Below are 12,745 nucleotides of genomic sequence, written 5' to 3'. Positions count from 1 at the left end.
CAGAGGGCTAGCGAATAAACTGGTCCTGAATCCAGGCACCTCACCAACCATCCACCAACAAACCTGGGACCCTGGAAATGTGAGTATTTTAAATGCTGTGAGCTGTGGAGCAGATGGAAGAGCTTTTCCTCAGTGTTCCCCCTGTCTCTGTGTTAGCTTCAGGATGCTAACTTTAGCTGCGGTTAGCCTGTTGTTTTAGCCTGTAATGTTACGGTAAACGAGCTTCGCTGTTTTCTAAACATTGTGCACTCAGAGTTCGTGGCGCAGCTCTCAGTGACGCGGAAGAGCGGGATGGTATCAGCGGTGGCTCATTTACACATGAAGGTCACGCCCACTAAATCAAACCGTTCTGAACAGAGGGGCTATGAGAGCCTGGAAACAATGCTGCTGTGCTTGATTTATTGGCTTTTTGGACCAAAACATGTTACTACCATTTCATAAAGACATCAATGATCCATATTAAACTGCAGGAAAGTAGCATAATATGGGACCCTTAATTAATAGTCAGCTTTGAGATTGCTGTTTTGTTCATATATTTTTGTATTAAGCCATATGAATCTTAGATTTTGTTTCTGCTGCAAATGTCCTACTTTTATCTATTTTTTTCTATCTATTTACTTTTTGGGGCTTTTTGCTTTTATTTAACAGCTAAAGTCAGGACACATCAGGTGGGAGATGGAGGGATTAAATGCACTAAATCGTGACAGGATTAAGGATCCCAGCTGTGAGCAATGCATCAAGGATGGTGGACAGGGTACATGGGGCCACCATACTTTTATTTATTCATCTAATGCTGTTCTTTTACTGTATTTTGGGAACAATCATCAATTATTTATCTTTTTAAATGTGTTTTAACTGTTTTGTATTTTTCTTTCTCTAAAGGCAGTGGGAAATAAACGTAGAGCTATGCATACAGAATATACCCGCCTCTCGCCTGATGACAGCTGGGACCAGCTCCAAGCAGGATAAAAAATGGATGGATGGACGGTTTTTGGAAAAAAAGCTTCTTATATCATCAGTTTCCCACATTAATAGAGCCAACTTTGTATCGTTATTAATCATACCTTCACTCTTACATCCATAACTCTTTAATCCTACATGAGTAATTACCACAGCTGCAATCTCATCTCATCAGACTGCTACTTAAAACTTAATCACAGCTCCGTCTCTTCCCTCTCTCTGTATCTTTCCATCCAGTTCAAGAATAAGCACTCACTATTTGCTGATTAACTCCTGGAGAAACATGTGAGCTCTCTGTTTTAACTTTAACCAACTGAAAAAGTTTGGGGTTAGTTAAAAAATCTGCAGTGAAGATCATTAAAGAGGGGTATTCTACTTTCCCTATAAACTTTTAATGTAAACATACTGAGCATGTGCAGATTTTTCAAACCTCTGCATGTTCATATGTTGTAGAAATCCCTGAATCTGTCTCTTTAAACCTTTTCCAGAATACTCACAGCTACATTATACTCCCAGTTCATCCTCCAGAAGTCGATGACAGTGTTCGGCAGTGGGCCCTGAGTTGCAATGTAGGCTTCTGGGCCATCTATACCCTAAAAAGAAGAAGGAAAGAGAAAACAGCATCAAAAATCTGCATTTATTCCAAGATAAATACTTTAAACACTTCTCAAAGCACTGTTAACCTAAACTGGACCAAATCTCTAAAAAAAAAAAAAAAAACAGAAGTTATATCAAAGTGTTTTACCTTAATGAAGTTTGCATTGACATAATCTGTGTCCTGATTGGTTGTTTTTAACGTCAGTTTCACCCTGGTGTGATCAACTGGGGAGAAAAAAAAATACAGAGAGGATTTAAAATTCACGCGTAAATTCAATCAGAAAAGATAACCAGAAAATTAAAAAATCATGAAAAGAGAGGGAAGAAAAAAGAAAGAGAGAAAGAAAAGGCCACATGAGGCTGGGAAAAGAGGTTAATGGAAATGTCATAACATTGTTATTCCTGAGCGTGTGTGTACACACATGTGCGTGTGTGTTCACATCTGTCACAGATGAACCAGTTCAGCCTGTGCCTTCATCAACAGCTCACTCCCTAAAAGCCTTAATGAATGAATGAATGAATGAGTGAATGAATGAGAGGGTGGACAGAGGGGAGGAAGAGGATAAAGGTATAATAAAAAGTGGGACAGATGTCGGGTCATGGAAGCTTTGCCTGAGGTCAGTGAGTGCAGAGAGCGCTTTGTGTGGACACGAGGCAGAGACCACAACATGACGTTTAGCATCATGTGTTTGATTTTTACTTTCAGATGGTTTGTTGAAGTCATGTTTCTGTCTTCTTTTCAAATCAGTTAAAATCCTCTATTTTAATAGATTTGGACATTTTAATTTCCCCACATGGTATACAAAAAAATGAACACTGCCAAGAAACAGGATTAAAACTTCATTAAACCGACATTTTATATTATTTTTGCTGAATTAAATCCTATTATTTCTGAAAACAATGTGCATTATCAGCAATGCTTAGCATGGATAAATAAATGGCTTTTTAATGCTGCTGGCGTGCAGAACACAAGCTTTCACACTGATTATAAACAAATGCATGCGGCCATAAAACCTTCAGAACGATAAAACAGCTGCAGGAATGTGTGCGAACTTTGACCTCGGAGATTTATGTGCAATCCCAGATTTATCAGTGTTGCCAAAACGCTGAATGACAGGGCAGTTGTTTGTTGCAGAGCAGGTAACAGCTCACCTGTAATTTGCCTGTATTATTGCCATTTTTTAATTTTTGTCCTGCAAGATTTTGAGTTAGTGTGGGACTCTGACTATGACCTTGTTGGTTGTTTTGTAAATATTTATATTTTCCCTTTTTTTTGCACTTTTGTAAATATTAACAATAACGCCATGAATGGAAGAGAGCCAGGATTTCTAACACATTTCCTCTACAAAGTCCACTATAATGACAGCCTCCATTTAACTAATACTAACTGTTGTCATCACTAGTTGGCCGAAGATCAACCTGAAGAATCTCTGCTGGTGTATCTGACATTTGAAACAATTGAATGTGTGTTTTGGTTTCAAAGCTGTGAGACTTACATGGCAGTATATCTTTGTATCTGTTCTTCTTTACGTTCTCCTCCCGCTCTCCTACATTGGTGGGGTAGATCTTCTCCGTCCGATATTTGGTTGATAATCGCCGTAACCGCTGGAATAAGAAAAAAAAACAGAGAAAGGCATTAGTTCATGGAGTTCTTTTCAAAAACCTTCGAAGGTTATTCGATTTTTTAGCGGACCACAGAAGAAGAAAAAGCGAAAGCACCTCTTAAATCCCAGAGGTATGAGTTTGATTTTTCAAGAAGGAAGACAATAATCTGTTAGACAAAAAAATGTTTTTCTCTTTCTTTACAGAGAGTGAAGCTTTTGGTTAAACTCCTGGTACACAAACACAAACACCAGTCAACCTGAGGCTGCAACACAAACATGTCTGATCTTAAGCTCATCCTGGTTTTCTCCTGTTAGAAACAGTCCACTGAGGTAAGTGTGGCCTGATCTAATAGTGGCTGGCACTGATGAAGACACATTCAGTTAACTAGAAGAGATCAATTACTGCGTGTTAGACTGAAACTCAGTTAGCAGCTTTAGATACTACTGCCCAGGAAAGACAGAGTCAGAGGGGATACAGAAGTGTCCTCATGATTAAACAAATTGTTTAACTTTAGTTCACTCTTAACACATTTCTCTGCAATCTGACCCTCTACACCCTTACTTCATCACTTATTTAGTTTGCACCTTTTCCACTGATGATCTTTATTATGCTCCCATAGACAATCTGATGTTAACGTAATGATGCTAATTAGCAGGACTGCATGTGGCTGATTTTGATCTCAAAATTGAGGAACAATTTATTTTGTAACATTTCATTAACTGAATTCGGTTTCTTTCCTTTTTTTCCACTTTCTTCTTTATTCACTTTTTTTTACTATGAAGATATAAATATAAATATAGATATTGCTCAAGACATTAAATAATAACATTAGAGACAGCAACCAATACCCAGATATATAAAGCAGGCAGATTGAGTAAAAAAAGTATTCTTTGAGATATTGTAGGCAATCCATTTCATCCAATTTTCTTGAAATTCAGCTTCTTTAAGTCTCAGAGTAAAGTCATTCTTTCCATGGTGGAAATCTCCCGTACAATGCTCATCCACCAAGCATCTGGGTTAATTTCTATGCTCAGATTTTCCATTGATGAGTTCTTTTCAACTCCCAAAACACCAGCCTGTAATATATCTCATTCTGTAGAAATCAACTCCTCATGTCAATGTCACAAACTTCCTTTATTAGAGGAGAAACTATTGCTGTAGCTGAAAATCACAGGTGAGGAGCTAAAAACTGATGAACATCTCTCCTTTTTATTCGTTAAGAAAATTAAGGCTGTGGACTGCAAGTGGTCTAGAGGTCTAGGATGCGCTACACTGGGGTTCACCCCGCGCAGGTGACCTGGGCTCGAATCCAGACAGTGGCATCTTTTTTGCCGTATGTCACTCCCAACTCTTGCCCTGTTTCCTACTCTTACCACTGTCCTCCTCTATCCAGTTGAATGTATATAAAGCCCAAAACAATAACTTAAAAAAAATAGCTTTAAAAAGGCGGAAGCAACTGTCCATTAATTTCTGATAATGGACACCTCGTACGGCATAATCCCTTACTTCATCAGCAACCTCCAATTCCACTCCTGTTTCATCTTTTAGGCCAGGGGTCCCCAAACTTTTTCCTGTCAGGGCCAAACAACTTTTCCCTTCTCTAATGGGGGGCCAGGGTCAGTTTGTAAAAAACAAAGTGTGACGATAGCAGAGGTGTCCAAACGTAAATATTTATTGTTTCACAGAAAGCCACACATATTAATATATGCTTTTTTAAAAGGGAGGGTTTCAGATAGGGCACAAACTGCAGAAGGGTGGAATAGAAAGTTACATTCTATGCATGTGTTAGTCTCAATCATGTGGCCAGACTGAAAAAAAAAAAAAACATTACGCGCCTCTGGTATTGTTTAGGGGGCCGGGCAAAATGTGGAGGGGGGCCGTATCTGGCCCCCAGGCCATAGTTTGGGGACCACTGTTTTAGGGTGTATTTACACGGAAGTAATACACTGACCGATGACCCATTTGGCAAAATTTGTGAGATCCTGAGAAAGTTTTGCCGGATCTCGAGAAAATCTTTTTTTTCCTCGATGCAAGAATGCACTGTTGGTGCCTATTTTTTCTTTTCGCCCCTGCCCTTAAAAAGTCTGTGCACACCACTGGGTTTAGGTCTGAGAGTAAAAGCATCACAAGTCTGAGAACTTTCAAAAACCCTCTGATTTCCTTTAACATATCTTTTTCTTAACATCACCACTGTCTCCTTTCACAGACGCTTTGAAGAAAAAAGAAGACCACAGGACTTTTTGTAACTCCTGCTGTTTGCCTCTGATAGCGTTCACATGATGCCTCCATCACAGGCGGCTTTCTACTGCTTTCTCAGCTGCTTCTATCACTTCTCTTTCTGAGACGGAGGAAACTGAGCATTACTCTGCTCGTCTCAAGCATTACTTCATAGCTCCTCCCTCCCACCCTGTCTTCTGTCTCTTGACTCTGAGAAAGTCAGCGTGGGCGTCCGGGCTGCTGGAGCCTCATGTGAAAAATGGTCCCACCTCTCCTCTTTGGCTGTCTGCAGGCTTTCCTCGTGTTGCTGCAGCGGTGACGTGCACCACACTTCCTGATTTCCTAAGAAATCTCACACCTGAGGGCTTTACTTCCTGTGCTTGTTTCTTTTCTCACCTTTGTCTGCACGTCATTTCAATCCCAGCGCAGCAACACTACTGGAGACAATTAACAGCCCTGGTCGAGTTGATTATTCTTTTTATTAAGTTTGTATTTTTTCTCCCCTGAAATCTACCAAAACTTCTAAAGAGAGCGCTAAATGGTTAAAAATCACTTGGGGAAGGAAAAATCTCTCAGGTAACAACTTTGAGTTTTTGTATCCAACTTCTTTTGGGCTCCAGTAGTTCTTTAAACTTAACACTGATGACACACACACACACACACACACACATAAACAGTTTAGGCTAGAGGCGCAGCGGTACCCTCGAGACAAAACGTGTTTTCCTTCACCTTTCATTTTACATCTTCAGCTCTTTAACCACAACGGCCGACGATCAGAGAGCAAAGGAGAGGAAACAAGGGAGTCTGAGAGGCACACACACACACAAATACACACATACTGTGGGCGGCAACTCAGCTGTGCTTGTGTGTGTGTGTTTGTGTGCGTTTGTGTGTGTGTGTGGTAATAGCATTAGAGCTCCTCTGGCCTCATGTGAATTACATTTCCAACAGAGGTCTGCTCCTGTGCTGGGCCAGAGCCCGGGAAAACACACAAACACACACACAGAACACACACTTTATCACACAATGAGCCAAGAAAGCAGCCAATAGTGATTTGAGATGGTTTGTGATTCCCCTCAAACCCACAGAGCACATAACGAGGAGACAACATGAACACAACTGCGCCCTCAAAGCATCGAAGAACGACGAGGATCCTCACACTGAACAGTTTGTAGCATCTAAACAACTCGCTGAAATCTGAACAGACAGACAAAGTCAGCTGGTGGTTAAAAACAGGTTTACTTTTTTGACAAGTTCACATTTTGCACAATTCTGTCGACAATTTGAGAAACAAACAATTTAGCACCTCGTCAAAAGAAATGTCAGCGTGCGTCATTTCTGGTTTGACGCCTCTTTTCTCAAACAAGCTGACAGACTTTCACTTTAAGACTTAGTCAGTTTTCTAAGATGATTTTGGCAGCTTGTCATCCCACACTCTCCCTGGTGAGGATTCTGCCCAAACAGCTTGGAAAAGTGGGATATTTCACTGCTTTCTGATGTGTTTTTATTGCATTCATATTTTAATTATAATCCCATGAATATATTTGAACAAAAGCTGTCTCTGTGGTATTGTAGTGATGGTTTAGTGCAAGAATTTGTGTGGCAATAGCTGCATGGCTAATGCACCGTTTCAAGCAGAGTAACAGGAGTATTGTGGCAGTAGAAACTAGAACTTTTGAAAATCACTTTTAACAGAAATCAGAATTTTAAGAGGTAAAGGTTTGCACATCGCATGAAGCTGGCCCTCAAAGTTTTCTTCTCTGTGATTAAAGGAATAAAAAGCCTTAAAGTTAATTAGAAATGTTGATAAAAAAGAAATTTGCAGCCATTTGAGCAAAGTTTAAGGACAGCAGAAAACAGAGAGGAAATGTTGGGGTTATGTAGTGGTGTGTGTGTTTGTAAGAGTGTATGTGTGTGTGTACAGCAAAAATTCAGAGTGAGAAACCCGACCAGTGACTGCTGTGATGAGGACAGGTAACCTCTGTACACGAGGCTGGCATCTTAACCACTACATGTTGAAACAAAGCCCCTGAAAAAGCCATTCTGAACAAAACTGAAAGTTTCTCCAAAAACACTTTTAATGATCAGGATGGGACTAATTTTTAAAAGCAGATACTACATTTTGAAGTAACAATTGCATTACCTTTATGTAATGTCTAATTTTCAAATAAGCTTTCAGAGTTCTATAAGATTTAAGGTACAGTGTTCGCAGTGGCACAGTCTCTGTGACATCATCCATCTCTTTCTTATACCGAGTTTTGAAGCCTATTGTCAACAGTGGCCATATTGGAAATGCTGAACTCAACCTAGCTTTGATAGAGTTAGATCAAGGTGAAGAGACTGGCCTCTAGCCTATTCATAGACAGCTACAGGGAACCCACCTGTGAGTTAAGTCAGCTATGCCCTTATATCAGAACCAGAATCAGAATAAGAAAAAATAAAATAAAAATAAAATAAAAAATAATAATACAAGGAATTTGACCTTGGTTAACCAAACCCTCTCTGTACAATTATATTTGACACACAACAAATATTACAAAAAGACAAAAAATAGAGCTTAAGTAAGCTTAATTAATAAGAAAAAATAAAACAAAAATAAAAATAAAATGAATAATAATAATAATAATAATAATAATAATAATAATAATAATAATAATAATAATAATAATAATAATAATAATAATAACAATAAAGGTCTTTGTACAGAGAAGAATAAAAAAATATAAGTCGAAACGAAAAAAAAAATGGACGAAAAAAAAATTAAAGATTTCAAAGAACTGTGCAATTCGCAAAAAAAGAATCATTATTTTGCAACTGGTAACTTTAACAACTTAACAATTAAATTCTTTTGAAAAAATTAACCTCTTGTTCGGTGTTTGCTGAAAAAAGCTATTCAGCCCCAAAATGTTTTTTTTTTTTTTTTAACCAAACTATAAACATGTTCATGTTAGTTCTGCCATCTTTAGCACTCCTGTTTCAGCTTCATTTTGTAGTACTGGATGTTGCTGCTTGCACTGGGGTCTTTCCTACAATCTATATGTAGCTTGTGGTGTTTGGAGACAGTTAAACACTCTGTAGATATTTTCACATTGACACACTTGACTATGAAGATGAATCAGTTTGTCCAACAGCTCACTTCTTCTGCCATATACAGCTCTCTTCTTTCAATCAGAAGTTAGAAGACCTAGCTTGCTAACACTAAATTGATGCAATGAAGGCAATAAGACACAGAAAAACATCTGCTGCAGGAGTCAAGATCATTTTTTTTGACAAAAGGCTTCATTGGGAAAGAACATGCACTCAAGTTCCAGCTCTAATGCGAAATGCATGATTACAAAACTTGGACGGACATTCAGCTACTGTCTGTCACGGATTTTCTTCCTTTCAATTGTCCTACAGACAGACCCTGTTTCTAATTACCCTTACTTCCTCTGTTACATAAAACACACACGGACTCACACACACCGAAATACAAACTAGTGTGTGTGTCCTTGCAAGAAAAGTCTAAGCCTGAGGGATGCAAAAGAAATCCAACAGAGGAGGAGAAGAGTCCTTGCTTGTTCTGTATCTTTACTGAGCATGTGAGGGAAAAAGAAAGAGGGAGGAAAGCAGTGGAAGAGTGGAGATGAGTATTTTAGATAAACAGGGAGAAAAGGACCAAGAGTGGGTAAAAAAAAAGGATAGTGGGGGAGAAAAACAGGAGAGCCAAGGCTTTTAAGAGGCTCTCAGTAACACGGCTAATGGGTTCTTTTATTCCTTGTTTCTGTTGTTCATTCACACGCTCTCTTTACACACTCTGTCGCTTCTTACTAGCTTCTGCCCTGAATGGAAGAGGCGGGTGTAGAGAAGAGTAAATATCCTTGTTTATATCACTACTCAAGTGTACCACTCGGTTTGATTCCTATTTGTTGCACAGCAGCTTTTTGTGGATCAATCTCCAAAAACTCAGCGAGTGGTGAAGGGAGAATGAGGAGAAAACAGCAAGACTGAGAAAGAGGACAGAGGCACCGAAGGGAAGAAATGAAGTCTGCGTTTCAGTGTGAATCAGTTATCAAACAAATGACTTGCAGAAAATAGGAACCAGTGTTGTTTCTTTTAATGATTTACAAAAGATCTCTGCAGGAGGTAGCTGAAAAAGCATAAATGTCATCCAAAACTTTGATCTGGCTGACACAAGAAATAACCGACTCAAAGCGCAATAGTTATTTACAAAAACAGAGTGAATATCATAAAATTCAGTTCTTTGAAGTTGTACATATATTAGATAGTTTGACCTGGCTCTTACTGATCTTCCTGGTGTGTTAGGTATTTGATCCTGATTGGTCAAACTCCTTGATAGTTATTAAAGTTAGGATTGCAGGATTTTCATAAAAAAATAAAAACTTAACTTTTACAGGAATACTCCTGCTCAATTGTCACTTCTTGATACACCCGTGTCAGTGTCCGTGTCTGCCTCAAACCCTCTCCTCAGCCTGTATGTTGATGTTTTGATTGTGTCAGGATGTTTTGGGGAAAAGATTTAGCATGGTTACATCAGCCAATCACTGAGCGCAAGTGACTTTGCTGTTGATTAGCAAGTGGGAGAAGCTATTGTGAGTGGCTACAATAGTGGACGTAGCGCGGAGAAAGGAAAATACAACTGAAGTGAAACAAAATGCTAAACAGATTACGGTTTTTCCTAAAAGAGGGTAAAGCTTGGCTCGATTTTTACTCACTTCCAGGTACTTGGAGAGCAGTTCAGGGCGAAGAGTGACATGTATTGGCTTTCTGCTAACCAGGTAAGTGTCAAATACCCGTGATTAGCTTGTGCTAACATGCCGAGTCTCGTGCAGGGCTCTCGAGATGTACATCTAATGTAGAAACCATGGGCTGTAAAAATGCCATGCCATTGCTCGGCAGGTGAATTTGTTCATGTTGTCACAGTTGGAAGCTAGGGGTGTGCTGCTGCTGACACTGAGCAAAGGAGGAGGAGCCCAGTTTGAATTGATCTTTTTTACTGTATTTTCTGCACTACAAGGTGCTTCGGAGTATAGGGCGCACCTTCAATGACTGGCCTATTTGAAAACTGTTTTCATATATAGGGCGCACCGCATTATAAGGTGCATAGAATAGAAGCTATAGTAGTGGCTGGGGTTGCGTTATGCATCCACTAGATGGAGCTGCACTAAAGGGAATGTCAACAAAACAGTCAGAGAAGTCAGTCAAACTCAGGCTACATCCACACGGAGCTGCACATTTTCCTATCCAACTGTTTTCTGTGCCGTTTAAAAAAAAAAGTGTGCTGTAAAGACGAAGCCGTTTCATGAGATCAGTTCAAATGCCAGACCTTTGGGGGGCACTGTACTGCTCTAACAATAAACAAGAGAAGAAGCCCGGGCCAGCCTGTGAGCTAACGCTAGCACTTAGCAGAATTCCTCTTTACAGGTTCGTACTGCTTACTGCTGTTACTCCGGCGACGCCCCCTAACTATGGTCGCCATGATTAATCAATATTGATCCATATATAAGGCGCATCAGATTATAAGGCGCACTGTCGGCTTTTGAGAAAACTGAAGGCTTTTAGGTGCGACTTATAGTGCGGAAAATACGGTAACTAACAAGTAACGAAAAGTCCTGCAGACATTACCTTTAACTTCTACTAATATCTGAAATGCCAGAGGCAGAATGAGCTGCTGATGCCATGGAATCAGTGAGACTATTTTTTTAAGACTGTATCCATAAATAATTTACATTGCTCACATTTATTTGTAAAATGTTTTCATTAACAGCTGGGGATGGGTACTGCATTAGATACTTTTATAGGTACCAAGCGAATTCCATCTGTAGTACCTAGTACTGGTTCACGTAAAATGAAAAAAGGACCTTGTTCAGGCAATTTTCCGTGCAGGACATGAACACAGCAAAGTTATATAATGAAGAATAGATATTAAACTGAAAAACTTTGAGATTTTATCATTAAACAAATAAATATTTATTACCACATAAAAACACAAAAGTACTGAAAATTGGTACCGTTGAGTATCGATTGCGATGGCCTTGTACCGAGTATCAAACTCTATTGATTCAAATGTGAAAAGTACCCATCCCTTTTAACAGTGTGTCACTCTGTGGCCTCTGAAGAACATGTGCTTAAATAAGAGACCTCTTCTCACACTGCTCTCCTTTCCCACGCAATAAATTTACTTTCATTTTACCTCAAATTTAATGACTTCCGAATTTCCTATCAGTCAGGGCTGTACAACAGCATGACTGAGCTGTCCGGTTTCCTGTGAGCACTGAACTTCCACTGCCACACACACTCACAAAAACACACAGGGCGTTGTCCCCTAAAGCCCAGTGCCTCCCTCGCAGACCCCTTCAGGGTGCGACCGAGTCATGTGTGCTCTCAGACACATTTCTTCACAATGAGTTGACTTGGCCTGAAATGACTCAAGGATGCCAGGGCAGTAACTGGGCAGAGAGGCAGGGAGGGAGGGGGAGACAGATGGAGGGACAATGAAAAAAGAACGGACAGTAGAAATAGCTTTAGAAAAAAAGAGAACACAGAGAGGTGGATGTAAAAAAAGAGAGCGCGAGAGAGAGAGGGATGTGGTTGTTAGTGGGTCTAACCTACTTTCTGTCTCCTGGCTAAGCAAGTCAGCATCGCTGTACTTCCCTGGCACACTGAATTATTCACACACACACAAACACAGACTCTCTCTCAAGCTCAGCAATGATTGGCAAAAACTATGCTCTTCTTCAAGCTGTGGGAAAAAAAAAAAGGTTTGTGTGTGGCAACGCGGGGTGTCCAGAGCGAATAGCCGAGAGGCTGTGCTGACGGTCACCTTCCATGCAGACACACACACACACACACACACATTAAAATAGGTCAGCCCTTACAATGCTCTCAGAAAATCCATCTCCTGCACTGAGAGCATGCAGGGAAAAAGATGCACAGCTACAGCACGGAGAGTTAAAAGGTCTGTGTGGGTCTGCTGATCGCACTCTGTCAGTTTGCTATGCTTGATGGGTGAATGTGGCTTGGTTAGTGCCCCAAATCAGCAAAAAAAGCTGCAAAGTCATTAACAGAAACAAGTGAATGCACAAAATAATTGTATTGAGAAGTACCAAAAAAATGAATTTGTGAGAACATAACCCATTCTTAACATAACAAAAAAACTTTATAAACACAGTTTTTCTCTTAGTTTGGTGTCCAGAAGGTGAGCAGACTGAGGTAATGTAACCTGGCTCTTCATTTTATTGATAGACTCTCAAGTTCTAACAGCAGTCTAACTGCTGCGTGTTGGTTGGACTGAACATAACCTCGAACAGTTTAACCTGTGTTTTAGCCATTAGCCCGTGCTCTATCACTCTACTGTTTAGCTTTC

General features: G+C 39.8%; 1 protein-coding gene across 4 annotated transcripts in view; it reads right to left on the bottom strand.

The window, feature by feature from the left end:
* Positions 1 to 12,745, bottom strand: part of ptpn12 (protein tyrosine phosphatase non-receptor type 12) — a 60,160-nt gene that overhangs the window by 32,448 nt on the left and 14,967 nt on the right. For all 4 annotated transcript variants that reach the window (XM_074698034.1, XM_074698032.1, XM_074698035.1 and 1 more), the window contains 3 exons: positions 3,054 to 3,162; positions 1,706 to 1,782; positions 1,458 to 1,553 (listed from right to left, as the gene is read on the bottom strand). In XM_074698034.1, coding sequence (XP_074554135.1) covers positions 1,458 to 1,553; positions 1,706 to 1,782; positions 3,054 to 3,162 — 282 coding nt within the window. The remainder of the gene's footprint in view (positions 1 to 1,457; positions 1,554 to 1,705; positions 1,783 to 3,053; positions 3,163 to 12,745) is intronic.

This window comes from Halichoeres trimaculatus, unplaced genomic scaffold (assembly GCF_033239565.1).
Source record: "Halichoeres trimaculatus isolate MK-OKI-2021-1 unplaced genomic scaffold, fHalTri1.1 fHalTri1_scaffold_21, whole genome shotgun sequence".
Classification (NCBI taxonomy): Eukaryota; Metazoa; Chordata; class Actinopteri; order Labriformes; family Labridae; genus Halichoeres; species Halichoeres trimaculatus.
The sequence above is the reverse complement of the archived record's forward strand: the minus strand, read 5'-3'. Positions and strand labels throughout refer to the sequence as shown.